The sequence below is a fragment of the Cydia amplana genome, chromosome 10, assembly GCF_948474715.1.
Source record: "Cydia amplana chromosome 10, ilCydAmpl1.1, whole genome shotgun sequence".
Classification (NCBI taxonomy): Eukaryota; Metazoa; Arthropoda; class Insecta; order Lepidoptera; family Tortricidae; genus Cydia; species Cydia amplana.
In genome coordinates, this window is record NC_086078.1 from 5,669,018 (window position 1) to 5,693,853 (window position 24,836).

General features: G+C 36.8%; 1 protein-coding gene across 1 annotated transcript in view; it reads left to right on the forward strand.

Moving 5' to 3' along the window:
• The window catches only part of LOC134651493 (sine oculis-binding protein homolog), a 38,873-nt gene that overhangs the window by 6,861 nt on the left and 7,176 nt on the right, over positions 1-24,836 (forward strand). Inside the window, exon 2 of the mRNA XM_063506608.1 lies at positions 19,599-19,728. Within this exon, the coding sequence (XP_063362678.1) occupies positions 19,599-19,728 (130 nt within the window). The remainder of the gene's footprint in view (positions 1-19,598; positions 19,729-24,836) is intronic.

Here is a 24,836-nt window from a genome sequence, read left to right on the forward strand (position 1 = left end):
ATAAAGCAGGGGTTCTACGAATTTTAAGATCAACTTGGAGGCTATCTACTTGGAAGTTCCGTGAGTAAATTGCTAGGGATTTGTGCTAGTCAAAAAAGAATGTCTTCCACTATAAAGAATCTATGGGATTATTAATTTTCAGTTCACTTATAATTTTGAGTCCCAAGATACAGGCTCAGCCTAGTTTGGGGTTTACCGGACACCTCTTGTGCATGTACTGTATTCCTAATTATTTTTAAACTTTATACATACATACCTAAATATTTTTAATTCGATATGAGATTTCTGGCATCGTCCTAAAATGAAATGTTCACCTAGCCGAATTATCGAGTTTCGTTTTGCACGGTAACACCGACCCACCATAACACTTCATTTTCACACCGTGCATTTTAAGCCGCACATTTTTTTAACAAAACGAAAAGCTACTCAGCCCGATTAATTGTCCAGCGGGCGTCAAAACAATATAGCCCCTAAGCCAAGGGAAAAAGAGTCACAAAGGCCGTGTTAGTTGAAACCGATATGGTCACACGATACTCGCATGCACGCCTCCTGGTGGAGGTGTTGTTTATTCACCCCCCTTGTATAGAGCGGTGGGAGAGGAGAGCGCAGCTCGCAGAGGTGTAACTCTTTTGACCGGTGGAGTAACTTGAGAGGTTAGGTTGGAAGAACAGTGCCATTAATGCTTTTAAAACTCATACAGTAAGTTAAGTATCTATCAGTAACTCTATTTTCTTAAATAGATAGGTGCGATGGACATTCCGTAATGGACCTACACTGAAAAACTGGAGGGACCGTTCCCTTAAGCCCATTATATAGGATTGTTAGTGTTGCGTTCTTAATTTAAACAATTAAATTATGATTTTGTTAAAGTACTTTGCCGAGAGTCTCGGTTTTCCTTCCTCTTATCGATGTAAATACTCTTTCAAAAGAATGCATCAACATCAACACATAGGAATTCGTTGCACTTACAACGGTATTGTATATCGTTCTTGTACCTACACAATCTCTTTCAATGTTAGGTAATTGCCGTATATTTTTTATGTTGTTGGCATCGTGGCATTATTATAAATCGATTCTACACATTAATGAAGAAGAGGGACATATATATAAATTACAGACTGGTCTCCTTATAGACAATTTCCCCATATTGACCTTACTTGGTTTGCCCTCTTTCTTTAGCTCGTAAACGACGCTGGTACGAGTATAATAATCTTCAAATTTGTTCTATAATTCTATATCATCAAGACTTCCAATCGTGTCTCACGTTCAGTCTTAATTTAAGTCTTTATCTAAAGATTTATTTATTGTACTATGTACTAATAACTCTACCATTTCCAAACGGTAGCCTTTATCCGATTATTAAGGATTAGATATAGACAGACGTAGTCTCTCTATCTGTTATAGAATCACTGTGCAAAATGCATACGACGAAACAAACTCATCGGTATCAAGTTTCAACGTATCGCGCAATGGTCCTGATGATAACAATAACGATCCCGATACGATGCTCGAGATGAATTTTCTAGTGCAGTTTAACGAATCCTAAACTGAACGTAATCTTGCAAACGGGAACCATGCAACACCACAATAAAGAAAATGAATATCGTGTTAAAACATAGATTTAACGTTGGTTTGCGAAGAATTACGGCCAATTATACCTGATCGTCAGGGCTATAATTGAATGAACGTTTATTCACAAGAACATATGGTACAGTACAGTGGATGTTATACATTTACAATGTTGGCCCTTAATATATTCTGCCATAAGGCATGTGAAATGTCGCATAAGGCATTTGCCTTCTTGACCTTCTTGTCCATCGCTACTCTCTGTAAGATCTACAATGCAACGCATCAGGATCGGTTACAACGGGCTATCGCGTGACAACGGGGATGCTCGCTTAATATGTTGAGAGTTGTCAAGTGCTGCTGTTCGGCTACTGTATCTGGACGATTTAAGAACTAGACTCTAACCACGCTAACTTTGCACAAAGTTGACAGTAAGAATTCATACGTATCCCTATAAGATCCATACTTGTCGTAGCACTTGGCATGAAAGCTTAGCGTGCTGTACCTACTTGTAAGTAGTACGAGTAGTAGTAGTACTTGTAAGTAATTGAAAATCAATGCTGCAACCACTAAACTGTAGCTGAACGACCAGAATAGGTAATACTAAGTTAGAACCTTTTTACACACTTTAAGTCTATGTCTTAACAAATAAGTCTTTATTTATTTTCATTTTCAAAATTTGCGCTGCTTGCAAAAAAACATTTTTCAAATCGAATTGATCTTAAAATATAATCCAAGGGTTTGTAAACTTTTTCATCCGAGAGCTAAATTGCACCTTATCTTCATAAGAGTCACCGTTGTTAGAAAACGACATTATTATATACCTACGCTTTATGCTATTTTTATAAAAGTAATAAATATTACGTGTACACAGTACATAGATGCACTATAAAGGGTGTTTTCTGTATGTTGCGGTGAGTTGACAGTTGACACTAAGTTTTGTCTCAATAATGACGGATCGGGTGACACGGCTCATGTGACATAGTGGGGAGACGGCCAGATGTTCAACGGATCAAACTTCCAATGGTAAATCAGACTTTAATTTTTGAATATGAATTCAATCTGGTTAAAGTATTTCAATTATCTTTATTTTTTTGTGTGTCTAAATTATGTCTACGTCAATGTGTTAAAAAGCTATTTTGGTATAGAAGTTGTTGGAGTAGGTAGCTTGATATTTAACTGACAGGTCTGAGACAAAACCACCTTTTCTTCAGGAGTTCAGCTCAACCTTTAATACTAACTCATACTCATATTTAAAAAGAAAGTTAAACTGATGGGAACGAATCTCTAGAACTCCATCAATGTTAGCTAATTGATTTCTTACCTTATATTTTTCAGAGATAAAATCTAAGAATGTTTTAAGTTTCGATCGTATGTATTTCCTAGCAAACTATGCGAAACTTAGTCTACATATAGGTATACAAAGGTAAGTATCTAGACGTGATTTATACGGAATCAATAGCAATATCGCGTACCTGCGAACGCGTAACCTACACCGTGAAATGTACACCGCTCATTTTTCTGACGCAACCCATAAAATAATTAAATTTTAACAAAGCCACCCGATACGCAGCGTAATTTCAGGAAATACTTAGAAGTACATAACCTCACGTTGCGTAACTGTAGAAAATTAATTATTTCTGCATAAACAGGCTGGTGGGGTACGATAGCACTAGTGACACAGTACTTTGACTTGAGTGGAAAGGTACGACGCACAGCCGATTGAGCTGATATTACCAGTAAGTAGGTAGGTAACTAAATACATACAGTGATCGTGACGTTTTCTATAGACTCGCGATCGCTTCTGTGTCGCGAATTACAGTGTACCATCATCAATTCATCAGTCTTGCTATCTGGGCTAAGGTTTTTATTTCCATTACATCACCATTTTTCATAGACTTTGTATGGCGGTCGCGGAATGGAAAGATCGAAAAATGTATGGAAATTTTGGGACACTTTTTTTCTCCTATTAGGATAGAAAGAGCTCGTGATTCTGAGTAGAAATAACATAAAAAATCCCAAATTTGAAAGAAAAGTGTAGAGGACAGCAAAAATAAAACGCCCATCTATCCGTTAGTGAACAAAGACAGTTTGTTTTAACACAAAATAATTAAAGCAAAAATGTCTCATATCTAATTTAACAACTTAACGTAGTTAGAGCTAAAAAATACTTTGAACTACTTACATAAGAAATCCAAAAACTAATTAAAATATCCTTTCTTATCCGACTTTAACAAAATATGTACTATACAGTTACACACTACTACAGTACACTGTAGTTATCACTGAACTGAGTATTAGTAGTGATTTTTAAAACCGCTTTACGGGAGCTACAGCCGAAAAAACATAGGTATCAATTTTCGTCGCTATTACCTAACGTTTTTCTCAAGTCAAAATACTGGCACTGATTACATGACGGCCTCGGGCGCCGCGGCATGGGATACCGCGGCTCCTCTTACACTAAAATTAACGACGATACCGCGTCGGGTATCGGATCGGCAACTTAGAATAATTAAAACGGCAATCGAACCCCCCCGGCTCGAATTATGTAATTAAAAATATCTGGGGATTCAACGATGGCAGAAGCTGGGAAAAGAATTTACACTATAGTTTTTTGTAGTTAGTTGTAGCAGCTACGTTAAACAATTAATTAACATTCGAGTAGTTCTCACTCTATTGGTATTGGTATCTAGTTCTTAGTAGCTACAACTGCGATAATTCCAATTTTAATACTTAATTTATTTATTTGTTGTAGATCTTTAGGCCTTTTATAATATGAATATAGAAGTAAAATATAATATGACGACCAAAATTTCCGCGTAATTTGTACGATTGTGAAATAATGACTATACATATTATAAGCAATTAAACACGTACAAAAACAATACTAAATACATGTATAAAACACATTTTAAAAACCGGCAGCGGGGCAGGGCCCTAGCTGCCGGTGTGATCAGGACCGCAGAGAGACCTTTGATTACGATATTGTTACCTATTAGGTACTGAGCTACTGAGCTATGAGTTTAGTCAGTCGAATTTAGGGTTAGTCAAAGATGTCCACTGTTGGACAAGGCTCGTCCCCAACGATTTTCACAACGACCGATCTAACGCTGCCCTCATCCAACGAAAAGTAAAGGATTATAGACCTTACATCATGCATAGTTAAATTAGTTAATACTTACGAGTTACGAGTAAGTCGTAGTTTTGGCGCTTACATCACTAGATTCAAACTTTTGGCTGAAGAAAAGACAAGAGCCTAATTCCGTGTATGATTCCGACCCAGACTGGTTTCAATGGGCAATTCAGTCCCAGTGCCAGTGATGTAACTTTCTCAGTGTGTCTCTGGTGACTGACAGTTACATGCGTATTTTTAGCGGCTGAGATTTCGGCCAAGTTCATGAGTTGACTGTCTATTCGTAAAGCATTTTGTCGCGATTGCGTTTTGCGTTAATCTTGAGTACGGAGAGATATTACTATACTACTTATCTGTAAAATGTTCATCTTTTATATAGGGCTTTTTTTCTTCCTATTCAAAAATTTTTATGCTTCAATTAGTTGCCACAACTTGACTTGGCGGCCATGCGTCAAAACCTATCTATGTATTCTATGTAATGGGCTTGTAATGGGTATGTAAGTTGTGAACAGTAGCAATTTTAGCCTAGGCTAAAATAGATTTTTTGGTCCAAAATCATCGTAAAATCTAAAATATGCGTCAAAATTACAATAGCGCTGTTGTAGATATCACTGGTACATTTTTTAAACTGTAAGTAGTTGTTAACAAATACGTGTACCTATGATTGCATTTTTGGCTAAAGATTACTAAATCATTTTCTGACGACTGGCCTTTGCAGTGTCATCTGCCCAATTTATTGTCAACAAATGCATCAACATTAATTTCAATGTAATTTAAACAATGTTATATGAGATTTATTATGTTATAAATGTACTACCTACCTACACAAACACTAGGTAGGCTCTTAGTCATAGTGCCTCATTAGTACCTACCTTACCTTTAGTTAGCTCTGAGAGGTGTTTAGGTTCCTTGACAACAAAACACATGATGACATAAATGCACTGACTTAATATAAAAGATGACAAAAAAACACTGTTTTATTCACTGACTTTATACTTAAACAATCGTTAAACGCAGATAGGGTAGGTGCGTCAGTTTTCGTCCAGCTCTAGTTTTCGTCCACTTGACGAAATTTTAATATAAACCTACATTGCTGCACAAATTTGGCCTTATTACAATCCTTAATGTCTAAACAATATATCTACCTACATAAAAATGATATTTCGCCAGTAGCAAATTAAAAATCAAATGTATTATTCGCTAATCTGACAAGTGGACGAAAACTAGAACATGGACGGAAACTAGCGCAATGACCCTATTATTCTTAAGCTAAAATGAAACACTATTTCTTAAATTATTTCTCCCACCGAGTTAAATGTGTGTATATAGATATTTTTATTTTATATTTATTTTACTGTTGGTTGTAAAACATTTGGCGACAGAACCTCGGACCTCGAACACTGAAAATCGAAATTTCGTTATCTGCTTCTCTATCGCTCTTGCATATTCGAGTGACAAAGAGCCAGATAACGTAGTTTCGGCTATTGATGGTCGCCGTAGGGCATCCGTTTATTATATGTCGAAGTCTCGAGAGGACGCACATTTGCGCAGTTTGATCGGTGTCGAGTGACAGAATAAATAGCATTATAAGTTGTTTGGTAGTGCAATAAAACGTCGATATCCGTGCGAACGGCGTAAAGTTTGCCTTTGCGCACGTGAGATCATTTCATGGTAGTTATTAGGCTGTCCATTAAAAAGTGTAGGTAAGTACTGACATAAATTAAAATGTTTCGGTAATAATCATTAATCAGTGTGTTTATTGCTTTCATGGGCATTGTTTACTTCTGAAGAGAACAATTATAAGTAACTTTTAAAATAGAGCTCTTATTTAAAATACCAAACCTACACCTTTAAAAAGTAGGTATAAAATCTACAGCCGTAGGTACCGGTACATCCTGCTACAAACAAGATAGACTGAAGTTACAGTTTTTATCTACACGAGTACCTCCCAGTTCTCGAGCTACTACTCAAAAGTTTAGATAATTATAGGTACTTATCCTCAATATTCTGGCACAGTAGCCCATGGAGTAAAAGACATACCTAAACTAAATCTCAGCTAAGTATTTAGTAAGCGCTATGCTTACGCCCAGTCGCAACCCGATCCTAATAATTACGCTCGTCTCGCGCCACCCGACGCCGCGCGTCACTCCGTTAATTTTGCTGGAACCAGACCCGTTTGCTTTTTATACTCTATAATCTTTCAGAATTTTGGAATTTCGGTGCCAACAAACCGTCTCGCCAGTACCTACCTAATTAAACGGAAGATTTTGTACCAAAGTAGATATAAATAATGGCGCTACAAATTTCCAATTGCTTAGGTATACTTTATATAGATGGACGGACGTACGGAATAACGTCAGAAACTAAAGCCACATTACAGGCTAGCATACACCGGGCCCAAGATAGAGCGGCCTGGAGATCACTGGTGAAGTGTGTCTACAATCATGAGGATTTTTACAATCCTGATTCACCTGTGACTGTATCAATCAAACACTATGTTATCATGAGGATATATACGACAGAACAAGATGTAGATGGACCTACACCCTGGTTCCTGATTTTTGGGCCCAGTTCCTTGAGCGGTTATGGAAACGGGCCGTTCCGTAGCGCAAATTATGAGCTAATCATCTACGCTTAACTCTCCGTAATATTCTTAACTGTTGATAATCTTTATTTTTCCGTCAGAATTTGATGCGATTGCGTAGGTAATTTATGCAACGAGTTATATAATAATCTCCTTGTCCAAGTAATAATCCTTCCTTAATTTTAGGGCTGACGAGAGCCGTAAAAAGTAAGTATCCTTTACACGTGGACCACGTGGTGCTCGTACTGCGGCTGTTTTGGCCGCTTTTAGTTCCGTATCACGTTACCGCGCTCAGGTTACTGCGGCCACATTTCCGTCTCATGATCATTTTAATGTGGAATGTTAAAAGTCGAAAATACTTATTTGCAATGTGTGTGTGGGAGTGTTGTCCTTATGTGAAGATATTTAAATACTTATGGATCTTATAATGCGCTCAAAACTGGCGTTGGATGTTATAGCTCAGGTCGAGACCCGACTATTCTTAACAATTACTTAATGATAGATTATTCTTACTCACCTTATTAGGAAAAATATTACTGGTTTATAATTATTAATATTGTTCAAAGTATCACCACATCCATAATTATGATTAATATAATATAAAAAAATATGTAAACCTAGAATTGACGGATGTTTACACCCCACAGTGTTACGCTATTTATGAAGTGAAAACTTCTTTAGCGGCGCTGGGCACTTTTTGAGGTGGGGAAAAATTATAAACTCGAAAGCGCGTAAGGCGATCACGTGACCGTAAGATTTAGATGGCCAATTGGCCACTCATTTAGATGGCATTTAAATAAATAAAGAAAAACTCAATGACATTACATGAAAAAGGTTCTAATCTTGTACGGGCTGAAATACGAGGATCTCACAGTTACATTCTAAATTTATATCACTCAAATATAATTCAATAAAGCTACATCTTGATGAAATCGCTAATAAAAGTGAACTCTAGTACTGGTAAATAAAACTCAAAATATCATGACCAAATATATTTAGATGCGAGGTCTGCAAGGTAACTTTACAATTTCTATTCGAATTTTAAACAATTAACGCTACAAATTTGAATTTCGAATTTTAAACAAGCTCACTGACCAGCAATTTCGGAACTAAAGTTTTTCAATAGAAAGGAGGATGGGTCAATTATACATACTTAGTGCTGCAGACATTTTGGACTAGTCATTGAGTTTTCACTTCTGTCGGCACTCCCGTAGTGCAACCTGTTGTTTTTTTACTTTTGAAGAGATTAATATTAGATTACCGTTATGAGAAAATTAGCTTCTTGCTAGCTCTCAAACTATTTCAATGCCTTTCGTCTAAATTGGGTCAGTGGTTTAAGCGTGAAGACGTAGGTAATTACTTCTCTCTGTTAAAAGACAGACAGCGTTCACATTTATAATATTAGCAGTCATGAACCTACCCAGTGTAGTATGGATGGCTTTATCCACGTGATAAAATAACTATCACTTTAACACCGCGGTATAGAAAAGTGACGGATACCGTTTTATCACTCTGTCACTTAGACAAGAACGACAATCATCAATCAACTACTTAAAAACAATAATTTCATATCACAAAATGTCAAAGATATCCATATAGGTTTTATATGTACCTACTGCGAAAATATTACCCAAGGCACCATACGAAACCAAAGCCGCTCCCTTGTAGCGTTCATATTTGTTTCCGTACATTAGTATAGGTACCGGTATCGACTTACACAGCATTAGGTGAATTATAAGCTCCGCTGGCGACACCCGATATGTTTGCCGGCGGCTAATGAATGGCGATAGTTGACGCAATGTACGGTCACTGGGTCAAGGGATCTCTTAAAATGACAAATAGGGCCATCTTATGATCACGAGAGATGGATATTCTCGACTTAAGGGGCCCACTGATTAACGGTCCGCCGGACGGTATCAGCCTGTCAGTTAAAACAAAAAGTTGACAGCTCCGAACAACTGACAGGCCGATACCGTCCGGCGGACTGTTAATCAGTGGGCCACTTTATGTCTGAACTTGACGTATAGTTATAACTTGACATAAACATAAGTGACTAGCTGATATATTGACCAAATGATATATCGTACATAAGTCCCGAAAAACTCATTGGGAGGTACGAGCCCCGTGCCCCGGTTTGAAGTTTGAACCCGCAACCTCCGGATTGAAAGTTGCATGCTCTTACCGGCAGGTGGGGAAATCCTGACATATATAATATAGCAACTTTATTTATTGCCCACCTCAATTAAATAATTTAAGTTCTATCACAATGACGTAAATTTTTTAACTAATCACTCATGTTTTTTACTGAAAACAATGTACCTATTCTATCTATTTATAAGTATATATATTACCTAAATACATGTAGAGTGACGTAATAGGATTTTACAACTCATTATCGTCACTACAAACGCCAGCTTTAAACCAAATATGTATAGAACAAAATGAAAATCAACCTTAGGAAACACGTGAAGCTAAACAAAAGCTTGTAACAAAATGCATAGCATCGACTGGCTCAAACGTGAAACAAACTCCATCTAGGATAGAACACAAAGGCCCGGGAGTTCTGTTACGTCTCCGGTAACCAATCGATTATGTTTCACATGCTTCTCATTATAACAGTCTGTGGAAACAAAGCGAGAGTCGGGTTGCAGTGCATTACTCTTTAGCCGCCGGTTTGGTCATGCGAGCCCGCACTTTCGGGGAAACTTTGTACGCTGGCAACATTATAGTGTTTTGGCGGGAAAACAGGAGGGTAGGGTTGCTAGGTGAAACTTTTTCGTAATCGATTGTTGACAAGTTGACATCATGATGGCCTCCTCCTGGTCCTTAGTTTGTTGTTTACTTAGAAATGCGAGAATATAATTATAGTCATTGTGTTTAATGTTTCATCTTTGGTTGTGAATTAAGAATTCCAACTTGTTTTGAGTTACGGACTCAGTTTGTGTTTTTTTTATGGTAAAGCCGGATAGGATTGCAGAAAATTCCTTATAGGTACTTACAATTTTCTAGGGTCAAATGGGGTAGATTTTAGGCTACGGTCTGCTTAAAATGCCATACGCATTAGGGTGGTATTCGGGCAATTTCCACCTGTCCAATTTCTTGGTTCAATGTACACGTCTCACTCTCTCATTAAGCAAAATATGAGCCGCAAATACACATTGGACCAAGAAATTTGAATACCTGAATTATTTAAGGTAGCTTATTTTACCGAGCAACCCTGTTGGCTATGCGCCCACTTTCAGGGAATTCTGGTTTTAACTGGCAACACCGAAGCCCCGGCGCGCCTTTGTAAAGTTACGCCGCTGCTATAATGTGAGACTTAGGTGACACGGTTACTAAGTATTAAGTAACACTAAAGGTAATAGGTAAGTTAAGTTTCAGCACCAGCTTAAGAGGGGCTGTAAAGCCAGGAAAGGAAATTAGTAAGGAACAAAAACACCGCGCGCCGCGGGAAACTGGCGGGAAACATGGAAAATATGGCCACCGAGCGGTTTTTACCTTATTCGACTCAACTACTCGAAAAATATACCTATGCTTAAAAATTTGCTCATCAGGTCCCTCGGCTAAATCGTCACTAGTTATTTTATACTAAAATTATACTGCTAATATGCTATGCAGAGTAACGATATAAAACTAAAAATAAATGAAGATCAGACATGCTTTCGTGATTTTTTTTCTATCGAGCCAACTTTAACCGTTTAACATTTTGATATTGAGCTTACCCTATGTGTAGTCAGATTCCGCGTAATTTTTTTCATGGCATTTGTCCTTGATTTAACACCTAAAAATTCATTAGTAAATATGTAGGGCCCCAATTATTGCTATACAGAGATATCAAACTGCATTCATGGGCAACAGTATCAATGTCATGGCAAACTGTAAGTACAACAAGCTACCCATAGAAATAAAAAATGCAAATATGAATAGGTTTAAGGTCATGTTAACTTAAATGCTAGAATATAAATGCTATTATAGTACTAAGGACTATCTTAGTGATACTATTAATTGATAATTATATTAATGATTATTTTCTTTTTCTGACATATAGTGATAGACCCTATAATGGACGTGGAACCAGTAATGGGACATAAAACCACAAATCCTCCAAAATAAGTATGTAAAAGCAGTTTATAAACACTGGCTATATTTTACCATAAATAAGAGTTATAGAGCTATTTAAGTTTGACTTTTTATTAACTTCGGTTACTTTTTAAGAAATTGGCGCCAACCCAAAGATTGTCGTGTCACTGGAAAAAATAACCAGTAAGAATTCTTAACAACTTCGCTAAGAGAGTTGACTTAATATATTAAATTGTAATTAATTATTACTTGGTGTAAACTAGAATGTGTTTTGTTAATTGCATTTACCAGTAGATAACGTATACAACACACTATGTTGTGACTCTAGAGATGTATAAAAAATAGTGGTATTTTGCCCCATCCCATTATAGGAGCTGTAAAACTGCATACCTCCTATGATGGGACAATTTACATAATAGTGCTTGCCATGGCGTAATTTCATGTTATACAATACAGAAGTATAATGTAGTTACGAACTATGTCAGGAGGTCTCCTCGGACTTCGAATAAAATAATATCGTTTTTACAAAATTTTATTTAACTTGCCCCGTTAGTTTGTACTCGTATGTTAGTTAGTGTGGTTCAAATCTTGGAAATGGCATTTGAGCCACTTTCGGATTTCCGATTGAGTTGAAATTTTCGATACGTGTGCAAATCGGATGACAATGCAATATTATGATAACATGGACCAGAACTCATGATGGAGACAGGAGGTGGCCATAGGAATTCTGTATAAACGCAACCTAATTGTGTTTGGGTTTGTTAGAATTGTCTCTTGTTGGCTAATGTTGGCTGTCGAAAGAAAAATACATTCTTACATAAAAGCTTATACCAAAAATGACTAATAATTAGTTTTTTTGCCAAAAACTTATTCCCTATTCCAATATCTTATACTGATAGGGTATATCCATTATAGGGGGCCCATTACTGGATCCACGTCCATTACCGGGGTTCCATTACTGGAGCTTTGCTGTCCATGACTGGAGAAAAAAAAAACATACTTTTAATTTATTAATTATGTGGAAACTAATTGCGGTATCTTTGATACAACACGCCTTAAACATGAATGAAGAATAGGACATTCATCTTTTAACAAGCTAAGCGGTAGTACTTTTACATGTATCAGGGAAATATCACAAATACTCCAAATTTCCTCTTAAATGTCCCATGACTGGTGCCGTTACTATAGTACCTATTCCAATAAATCAATGTACATATTATTTTTAATTTTATTGAATGATTGTAAATATTAGTTTAGGATATTTTAAGACTTATTAGTAGAATAATAGGGTCAAATGGGGTAAGAGTAACAGTATGAGAATTCCCTACAAGTGTTTTATTTTCCTGTATTTTCCCAATGTTTCTACTCTTGCACCAAGATTATATGGGGTATTCTAATCTTATAATAAGTTAAAATTTAAAAGCAAAAATTCACATGTATCTTTTTAGTCGAAAAAAGCATAGTAAATGAGGTGTTTTAAGAACAAACAAATGTAACAGTAAACTCGAAAGTCACAGTCACAATCACAAGTAAAGAACTGAACCCCACATTAGGATGATCGGTGTAAAAATAGCCGGTGTAACCCGAGCGCGGTAACCCGACACGGCACACGGGGCTATAAGCGACCAAAACACCCGACGATCGGGTTACACGTGTAAAGGGTATTAAAAGTTATGATTCTCATGGTATGAATCTGGTTTTACTGGTTAACGATGCAGTTGGAATTATATTGTGTGATTTGGCAGAGAATATAACATACGTAACTTACATTACATATGCATACTCGTTGCATGCGTACGCGTCGTGTGGATGACAGTTCCAACAGCCTCTTGCACCTACTGTCAGAGTCACCTGCTTGCACCTTCTGGAAACACTGGGACGATCTACATACATATGGCATGATGCCATTGGCATCCAAAGGCTTCACTACATGTAGTATATAGTGAAGCCTTACATAGTAACATAGTATATAAGTTTTTGGCAGTAATTTCATTTTTGGTACACGCTTTTATCGCTGACTGTACTTTTCTTACGACAGACAACTAATACTCATCGAGACAATTCTAAAAACCCCTAACACAATTAGGTTGCGTTTTTCTTCACAGAGTTACTATGGCCACCTCCTGTCTCCATCATCAGATCAGCTCAATGGTACCATAATATTGCATTGTCACCCGACTTACATGTGTATGCAAAATTTCAGCTCAATCGGAAACCGGGACGTGGATCAAATTTAACTTGCAAGATTCCATTACATACGAGGGGCGTTCAAAATATTCTCGGTATTGATATCTTACAACCTCTTCTAAAATTTCTTTCGTTACTGGCCGCTAAGGTTTATTCATTGACATTAAAAAAAAGTATAATTCGAACCGAGATGTTCTTTTGTTTTTCTGCAATTGCTGAACAAACATGAACATCATGTGGGAATTGACAATGTTAACTAAATTAGAACATCGATGCGTGATAAAATTCTTGACAAAACAGGGTAAAAATCAAAAAACCATAAAAGAGGAAATGGATTGTGTTTACCGTGAGTCTGCTCCTTCTTTATCTACCATTCAAAAGTGGTCAAGCGAGTTTAAACGTGGAAGGGAGAGTGTTGAAGACGACCCTAGACCTGGCCGGCCTGTAGTAGCTACTTCACAAGAAAATATTGATAAAGTGGAAAAACTTATATTGGAAGATGGTCGAGTGAAGGTAAAATCTATAGCACAAGTAACCAATCTCTCTATTGGTACCGTACATGATATTATCCATGACCATCTTAATATGTCAAAAGTAAGTGCAAGATGGGTTCCGCGAATGCTGACTCGGCTTCAAAAAGACATGCGTGTAGCTTGTTGTTCCGATTTTATTGACCTGTGCGGTGAAAATCCTGATGAGGTGCTGCAAAGAATAGTTACTGGAGATGAAACCTGGGTTCATCATTATGACCCAGAGAGTAAACAAGAGTCCATGCAGTGGCACATTAAGGGTTCAGCTCATCCCAAGAAGTTCAAGGTCATCCCTTCAGCTGGCAAGGTCATGGCCACGATATTTTGGGATTGTGAAGGAGTATTACTGATCGATTATAAAGAAAAAGGTGTAAATATCACAGGACAGTACTACGCTAACATTCTACGTCAATTAAAGGATGCAATCAAAGAAAAGAGGCGAGGAAAGTTAACCAAAGGTGTTATGCTTCTGCATGACAACGCCCCCGTCCATACTGCTCATATTGCCAAGGCAGCTATTGTTGAATGTGGGTTTGAAACTGTTACTCACCCACCGTATAGTCCGGACTTAGCCCCCAGCGACTTCTTTTTGTTCCCCAATCTTAAAAAGGATCTGCGTGGAAATAAATTTTCCGATGATGAAGCATTGAAGGCGGCAGTGGAGGAGCATTTTTACACCAAAGATAAAAAATATTTTTATGCAGGATTAAAAAAAATAATTGATCGATCTTTTAAGTGTATGAACATAGGGGGGGAGTATATTGAAAAATAAAAATATCAAACTTTTCGTATTTGTTTGTTTTCATTCTCATACCGAGAATATTTTGAACACCCCTCGTAGTTACATACAGGTCGACCTAATAAAAGGTGTTAAAAACAAAGTGGCTTCCCGCTGTCTGTCCCTATGTATGCTTAGATCTTTAAAACTACGCAATAGATTTTGATGCGGTTTTTTTAAACGGATAGAGTGATTCAAGATGAAGGTTTATGTGTAATTTGTTAACCCGTGCGAAGCCGGGGCGGGTCGCTAGTAGTATATAATTTAGTATAGGTTTAATTAACATTGGATTAAGGGAATGTATGTATAGGTACTAACACGAATTGAATTGAATACTAGTCCTAATATACCATGGTTTCAGGTCTGTAGATCCCTGATTGTATATTACTGATTTGAGTTGGAGTAATTTTCGCAATGTCCGCTGTACTGCATTACTAACCCGGGTCGGGTGTCAAGGCGATCCTGTTGCATCTCTGGAACTACACAGCTTATTTATAAACCCTATAAATGCCTGTTACGTCTAATAGGGATGATTACACATGTTGAATTTTATAACAAAATCTAGTAAAATAGATAGCAAACGAGCAATTTATCACAATAATGTGGATATTAAAATAAAATATTGAAAAATTACAAAAATACAGGACCTGAAACTTTCAAAATTTAAGTTTTTTTTTTTAAATTCCAAAAACGATAAAAGTAATTCCTTACATTTCGTCCAAAAAAATATTGTATAGCAACTATATACATAAAAACGCAATATTTCACCGACAAGAACGCAATTTTCTTGTTTTGACCATACTACAAGATGGGCTCCCAGAGACCTTGACGTTACGTTCCCTTATAGTTTTGTTTAGGGCGTTTCCCGAGTGAAGTGCGACTGTCGGCCTTTGACTACAATTTCTGACTTTTGTGTTACTTTAATGCAATGGGTCCCATATAGACATTTGATCCTAAAAAAACCCCGATCGATTGATACCATAAATGAAAATTAGTCATATAGCCTATAGTAGCGTTAGTATATTTATAGGATGTTCTTGCATTCGGCATGTAGGGAGTCGAGTCTTCTTCAAGAAACTCTCCTTCTGTCTGTTTTAGGGAAAGGGTAGTATTAATTGGTTTAGTTTAGTCAGTACCTGAATGACTTTATGCATGTATTAAACTGTGGTTATAATACAAATAACGAAAAAGAAAACTGTCCCATAGAAAATGTCAAAGTCAGACAAAGGTATATACATATTCAACCAGTAAGTAAATTACTGCAGGTGACTAAATAAACATCCTGTATTACCATTACCAATCAACTTGCCCCTTATAATGTTACTATTTTAAGTGTAGAAGCAATAATTTCTCATAGCCACCGTTTAGTCCGTTTATTTTACACTGGCAACACTGTACTGTAGCCGTGCGTAGGTCGCGCGGTGTCGTGTTGCGAACGCTCCTAAATTTACCTTGCTAGCTGACATTAAAAGCATTTATGTTATATTGGATATCACAATATCGACTGCAGCTTGTGTTACAAGCTTTGACCGCTTCTTTGAAACCGGTCTAGGTGACTATGGGGATATCTAAAATCTAATACCTTTAAATGAGCAATTCTTGTTTATTTATTTATTTATACCTTTAAACGAGCAATTCTTGTTTATTTATTTATTTATATATATATATATTTCGGGGATCTCGGAAACGGCTCTAACGATTTCGATGAAATTTGCTATACGGGGGTTTTCGGGGGCGAAAAATCGATCTAGCTAGGTCTTATCCCTGGGAAAACGCGCATTTTCGAGTTTTTATATATGTTTTCCGAGCGAAGCTCGGTCACCCAGATGTTAATAATTATTCGACAACGAAATTAGGGGTTTTTAGATTGAAACTTGCCTTACTGATTTGCTCGGTTTTAAATAGGTACAGATAGCATAAACATCTTCTAATGAAACTAAAGTGCGAGAAAGTATGCTCAGGCTAATTAAATTTACTTATATCTGCACGAAGCGATTAAATGATTATATTAAACATAGAAATTATCTATAAAAACAACGTTTGGAAAATAAGTAATTATAATGTCTTGTAACAAATACGATTTTAACAAAATGATATTAAAAATTTTGATTTAAACCGCATAATTTTGAACGTCATATCAAATAATACATTTCTCATTTGAAATTCTCAATTGAACCCAGTTGCACCATTAATTACGAATGAACCTCGATATTAATTATCAGCCGCCGGCTACCGATGTATTTTGAATTTCGCCTGCAGTTTGATCGAGCAAAAGCTGAATAATGGCTATGAGTTTTACGTCAGACCAACGCCTTCGCTGCGGTGCGTTCAGGATATCGTGTTTTCAGTGATAATTATTACGCAACACTACACTGGCAACACTGGTGGTGAATTAAAACGAGCAGCCGGAGTGCGAGCGGCCTGTGTCCGTCCGTGTTGCCCATTAGAATACGTATCAGGTTTGTATGGACGAGTAATGCACGTTCACTCATGTTCTTTAATTAAACCACGAACCTATATCGATTTATAGCCTTTAGCTAGTTGAATTAATCATCACTGACCTTATATACCTACTTGAACGGTTTCAGGTGGTGGGTAGCGGTTAATATCAGCCTAACTCATCAAATAAAATAGCTTGTACTCAATTCTAGCCGGTACCTAGCTTGAGTTCTTAACTAGCGATATTACTAAATGTTGACACGACATACCTTCCATCGCTCAATAGAAAAACTAATCGCAAATACTACAAATGAGCTTGGACTACAGAATGGTCGCGGTACAGATTTTTGTATGGAGAGAACCGGGATTCCCGCGGTACCGCGACTGAGTTTGAATAGAAAACCAGCAGTACCCTGGACACACTGAACTGAATCTTATGAACCTTAAGATGGATTAAGAGCTTTTTGAAAGGACCCATTTTCAAAGTTGGTTCATCAGACGGCCCTATTAAATAAAGATGCCTAAATATATAATGAGGGACCTTAATTTTCCCACGCTAAATATATTAATACTTTCCCTCTTTACTTACTCTTTGTGAAATCGGAGCCCAATTAGACGACCGGTGGCCATCTTGTCTGAAATATAACCTGTCTGTCCACAGCCTGCACACGACATAATTAAATAAGGTTATTTAGGCGCTCGTATGACAAAGAAGCTACTGTTACTAGCTGCCATAATGAAGGTGTCTAAGGACGGTTCCCGTGTAAAGTTTACGTATGTAAAATTCCCTTTGTTTCTAGATGAGAGACGTATCTTGTATCAGAAGGTATCTAATGAACCTCTATAAACGTTATTATTTTAATTTTGCTTTTCTCTTAGAGAAAATTTATCGAACATAAAGTTGATTTCTCGAAGGGTACGCGTGTAATAATTACCCACATTTGATATTAAGAATTAGTGTCCCACTTTACCGACAATCGTATTTGAGCTTTTGTCGTTCGTTTTTCAATGGTTTCTGAAAATAATGAATTGAAAAATGACCCCCCTTTAGTAAGTTTTGGACTTAACAAACGTCGACGATAAACTCATGCGATGTGCGTTACATTGCGGAATTTGATCGATCGATTGAATTCGTTGCACCTCCTTGGCCGGCGATGAAGTTAAATCGTATGCCATTAGTTTCACCGTTGGTAGAAGCCTTAAATTAGGCTATAATATAGGTACATGTGCCTACTAACTTCTCTCGAGTTCAAATAGTTTTGGTAGTGGTAGTGCTGGCCGTGCAGCCACTTCCAAATGTAACTTTGTAGCATACCTACATATTTTGTCAACGTATAGTAACTCGCAACCTTATCTATGAAACTAATTAGGTATATCTCGAGTTCAAGGTATAGTTTTGATGGTGCCACTGCCAAATGTATCACAATTGTAACAAGTCCTGTCAACATATTAGTAACTAATGTGACATCGGCTTCTCACAACGACTTTTATTTTTCGCTGGCACAAATATTTCTTGAGTTACACCGAGTTGAATCACGGTTTATATATTCTTACGAATTTATCGCGATCGGCGGCAATAAAACGTAAAAGAGGTCATCGTGGCGCCATTTATTTAAATAAATAGCTTTTTTATTTTAAAATGACCGTCTAAAATAACAGTTCAATGTCCGTTGGTCACAAAAAATGTAAACATCTCGTAGTCAGTGAAGGGGAAGGTAAAAATATAATGGTATGGCCAAGGATATTTCATAATGACAATGACCATCAATTTCAGCGTAGGTATTTTAATGTTTTCCGACAACATACGTTTTTAGGAAATCTTTTCTCAGCCCTTATGGATCTTATTCACATGTGTAAAATGCTTTCAAGTTTTGTTTCAAATCTCAGAAATAGGAAGATGAGATTCAATATTAAATTTCCGTATACATCCAGGGAATTCGTAGAAAGAACCAGAATGGATGAATCTATTCTATTCCGACGCGACTTATATGCCTACAGCCCGCAGCACAAGTCGCGAAAATGATAAGGTGTTTAACATGATCTTCATTTTTACTTAGAAACCCTGCCAGCTAGCTAGAGTTAGACCAAGAAAAGTCTGCAGCGATTTTGATAGCCCACGCACTGCAAGTGTTAATTATTTACACGTCATAAATTCATAGAAGTCGCTGCAGGATTTTCTCGGTTTGACTCTAATTACAAAGGTACAAACCCTGCTTTACTGAGACAGAGCTGTTTTGGTCTTGGATAAAGCGGTTAGCAATTAAGGTTAGGTACCTAATAAACCTATTTTATTTCTTCCAGGAGTTCGCCGAAACGGCTATGAATGAACTTCTGGGCTGGTACGGGTACGAGCGGCTCGAGTTACGACGATGGGCTGCATCACGCGCGCGCGGGGCCAGCCCTGAGCAGGCCAGCGAGCAAAAGAGCAAAGGTATAACTGTCATGAGGCCTTTAAGGGGCCCAGGGGTAAATCATCTGTCAACAATGGCGTAGCGTGAACTAATCTAGCCGTGGGCGAAATCGCATCTGCGAGGCCCATTTCTTTCACTGTGCGCGAAGGGGCCTCGCGCGAGGCCCCTCTGAGGGCGCGAGGCCGTGGGCGACGGCCCACTTCGCCCACGCCTAGCTACGCCACTGTCTGTCAAAATGCTAAAAGGGCCCACTGATTAACAGTCCGTCGGACGGTATCGGCCTGTCAGTTGTTCGGAACTGTCAACTTTTTGTTCTAACTGACAGGCCGATACCGTCCGGCGGACTGTTAATCAGTGGGCCCCTTTAGCATCTTGACAGATGATTTAACAGCGTCCGTACGAGATAATGACTCTCGTGGTTGTATAAGTCAATGCGGGACCGACATTTGCGACCGCATTTGTCACATTTGTGGCAGCTGAAGTAGGGCCCGTGTCGGAAGCAACTTCTGGATTGCGCTTCTTTGCGCGTTTTCGGGCAAGGTCTAGGTAAAGGTAACATTACTAATATTAGAAACATGAACTATTTAACTGTTATAAACTATTTAACTGTTAAAATTATATTTTTTGACATGTGATTTTTTGTTTATATTACATGTACTATACCTATATTTTAATAAATATTAAAATGGACTGTTATAAACTGGGCTGGTAATAGGGATGATGCTGACACATGTTGAATTTTATAACAAAATCTAGTAAAATAGATAGCAAACGAGCAATTTATCACAATAATGTAAATATTAAAATATAATATTGAAGAATAACGAAAATACAGGACCTGAAAGTTTCAAAATTTAATTTTTTGTAACTTCCAAAAACGATAAAAGTAAGGGTACCATTCGATTCCTTACATTTCATCCAAAAAAATATTGTATTGCAACTATACCTATACATAAACGCAATATTTCACCGACAAAAACGTAATTTTCTTGTTCCGTTCCCTTATCGTTTTGTTTAGGGCGTTTCGCGAGTGAAGTAGGTACGACTGTCGGCCTTTGACTACAATTTCTGACTTTTCTGTTACTTTAATGGAATGGGTCCCATATAGACATTTGATCCTAAAAACAAACCCGATCGAATGATACCATAAATGAAAATTAGTCATGTAGCCTATGGTAGGTAACATTTTATTTAACCAACTGGTTTTTTCACACATTTTACGGGATATTATTTCCCGCTGGAAGGTGTGCGTGTTTTATTTTTTCTTTGATTGCAGTTTTTCAGTGTTTTAATTCTAATAGGCATCCTGAACCGTAAGAACGAATTTAGCAGTATTTTAAATATTCGTTTCTGATTTTACCCCGCTGTATTGAGTACAGAAAAATGTGGTTTACGTTGCTAAGTTAGTTAGATTTATTAATTGAATTGCTGTATACAAAAACAAGCCTAATCCCGCGATCTCGGTTAGGTTAGTGATAAAGTCGGTAGGTACTTAAACTATTCAATGGATTATAACGATCCAACTTTTAAACATGTTTTACCGTATTACTTTTCTACGAAAAACTCCCATTGCCGCAGCTGTAGTTCCTTGAAACATGACGAACTGAACGCAGCCCCGCGTTTTTTGACGTTGACGGGAAAAAGGGCGGGAAACGTGCAGGGGTGCCAAGTTGCCAACGATTACAATCTGATGCTCGCTATTTCATTTGATTGACCGATCATTCTTGGAATCGGGGGTTGTATATTATCAATGAATACGTAGGTATTATAGGGTAGGGTGCTAACCAGTCATACTTATAAGCTGATCTTTATAAAATGTGAAAACAAAGAAGAATGAGTACACATACTCTAGCGTCACAATATTTTCATGACATTATCGCTTTAAACGTAACGGTTTAATTAGGTAATTTATAGGAAACAAATCTATTGCTACTTATAATATAGCAATAATAAGGCTTTGCAAAATTGTTCTTATAGGTTTGTAATCCTTCAGTCTTCTGAAATACTAATATTACTAGAAACTAAATAAAATCCACCACATCGAAATATATACCTACCTATGTATATTTTACTATGTAACTAGGTATCTATGTCTTATTTTAGAATGCCTTTATTTCCATTTGAAAGACTATTATTTATAAGTTTCTTTCGCATAAGTAAATATTTGTTTTGTCGCGATTGCTTTTGTTTCTTTTTACCTGTCGTACAGTCACCAGCATAAATAAATGACTATGGGCAGCCGTGCAAAAATATCTGATGCTCCATTGGAGGCATAAGTATATGACGACACTACCTCGGTAAAAATATGTGATCCTTTGTGACCAGCAAAAATATCGTTAGTCCGTATCCGCATAAATATCGGATCGGGTCGCTTAAAAATATTTGATTACTCATAAAATTCAAAATTATGTGATTACTCTCATCTGGAATAAATATCTCTCCACTGTAAAAGCAAATACATCGGATGGACGACAGACCGCCTATTTATCTGACACGTTGGAAAATCACAAATATGTTATCGACCTTTAAAAACGAACGATACATGTTTGGTATAGAGCCATAAATTGTATAAAGTGATTTGACAATTCACGAAAAGAGTGCCGACTTGTCATTGTATATGTCTGTCTCACATTATATTCTATCATCGATTTGACGGAATAAACTGGATATAATTTTGAATTGTAACGTATTGCAATCATGAATCTAGTATATAACTGGATCTGGCATGAGGGGTGCGGGAAATGACAAAACGGGATAGTCTTATGTATCTTTCAGTAGGAGTAGCAGCGAAAGCGCTATTATTGTTTGTCCTTGTCAGTCTCACAGGTTGACCTTTTCATCATTCTTTTTTATGTAAGAAGGAGGTTTATTACACATTGTCTATTAAAAGTCTACCTGAATTATGTCACAATTTAAAATTGCAAATGAAATATGTGAGACAGACATATGCAATGACAAGTCTGCACTCTTTTCGTGAATTGTCAAATCACTTCAAACAATGTAAGGCTCTATGCTATCCAGGTATGGTTCGTTTTTGCCGATTGATGACATATTTCATAATTTCGTGTCAGATATATAGGCGGTCCGTCTGCCATCCGATTTATTTGCATTCACATTGGAGAGATATTTATGTCAGATGAGAGTAATCGCATAATTTTGATTTTTATGAGTAATCAAATATTTTTAAGCGATCCGATCCGATATTTATGCGGATACAGAGTAACGATGTTTTTGCCGGCCACAAAGCATCACATATTTTTACCGAGGTAGTGTCGTCATATACTTATGCCTCCAATGGAGCATCAGATATTTTTGTACGGCTGCCCACAGTCATATATTTTTGCTGGTGACTGTACATACCAATGCAACCTGAGAGCATAAATCGTCGCACTACACATTCTTGTGTATATTCCATGTGAATTGTGATACAAGCTAGGACTAATGAGAATTCAGCTCAAGTTCTTTGCAACGCGATATTTACCGATTTTAGGTACATTAACATGAAACTCGGAGCTCAGGATGTTAATATGAATATTATGAATACGATACCGCGGCGGGCTTACTATTTCTAATGAACACAGAATATTACCCAAGTAACACACAAGCAGGATAATAGAGTAAAATTATCATCTTATTCAAATTAAGATTGCATACATTTTGTGTATAAGCGGTGGAAATTACTAAATTCGGAATAAAAAAATATCTGGACCTATATACCAATTAATGCTGAATAAATTTTGCATAGTATCGGTTTTGCATATTAAAGCTGAATAATACTTATTTCTTACACAGTTAGTCAGACATTATTCAGCTTAAAGCATTTGTGGTAGCTAATAGCTGCGAAGTAGAGCCATGAGCAGCAATTAGCTGTATAACTTGGGTTTTGTGGGACATTAAGCAGACGATATTAAGAAAAATGTGATAGTGGTTACTAAATGCTGAAAAGAAGCGTCTGTGGAGACTTTCAACTGTATAATAGCGGTTATAGTTTCTGTTTTAACGCCAATTTTTGAATAAAGGTTGACGCTATTACTAGAAGCTGTATTGCAATCCACATCTTATTTCTTATGCAGTCGCTGCATATATGGGTTAATATGGCTTTTTATAAACATTACGTCTGAATAATAAATACTAGAACAACACTTATACCTAAGTTATAGCGATTTTAGTACACATGTACTATCTTTTCTTGCTAAAATCTGAAAAATTAACGCATTGAGAAGTGTTGTTCAAACTACTGCTTAACAACAAGGTGCGCGGTGGTCATTTATATAATTTAAGCAAAAAGCGTTGATGAAAAAACTGTGTTGTACAGACTTGTGTGATTTAAAAATAATATAAAATGAATCCATTCAAATGGCAAAATAAAAGAAGAACAGGCTCAGCGCTCAAGGGGCCTACCGCGAACCACAATACATAATGTACTAATATCATATAACTTAAATACTATACCTATATTAGTAGGAAGTATTAGGATTTAATATCGCCCGTGTTACATACCTACAATGTTTCTCATCAAACTAGTGAGGATCGATGGTTTTTACTATTTGTGTATAGAATCCTAATAGGCGTTAAGATCGAGCAAACAATTACTATTATACTGATGCTATTCAAAACTTGTTGTTCTAAAACCATTATTATCTAAAATGTAGCTTAGTAACGCGTCTAATGTGAATGCTAATTCAGAAATTTAGCACAATAATAGCTGTGGCAGCAGCTTATATTCAGCACGGTCGGACGCCATTATGGTTGCTCATATTCTAACCTCTACAATTAAATAGGAATTCAAATTGAACTGAAAAACCCATGTTTATTCATTTATAAAACGAATTTTATCGTAGCATAACTTGTTGAAGTTCATTTTCTATTACTAAACCATCTAAACACCGCAAAAAAATTACAAATTTAAAAGTGGACTAGCAAAATGTCTATATTTACTTTTTAAACGGTGCATTATTTACGCGGCGCTTTAAAATTTTAATTAAAATATATATATACATTTACAGTAAAGTGGCATGCGTAATGAAATCTGTGTATACTTACCAAATCAGTCACTAATTTTGTATCACTACACTCACTACAGAATAACACACTTGACACGAGTTCACAAATTAAAATGGAAGACAAA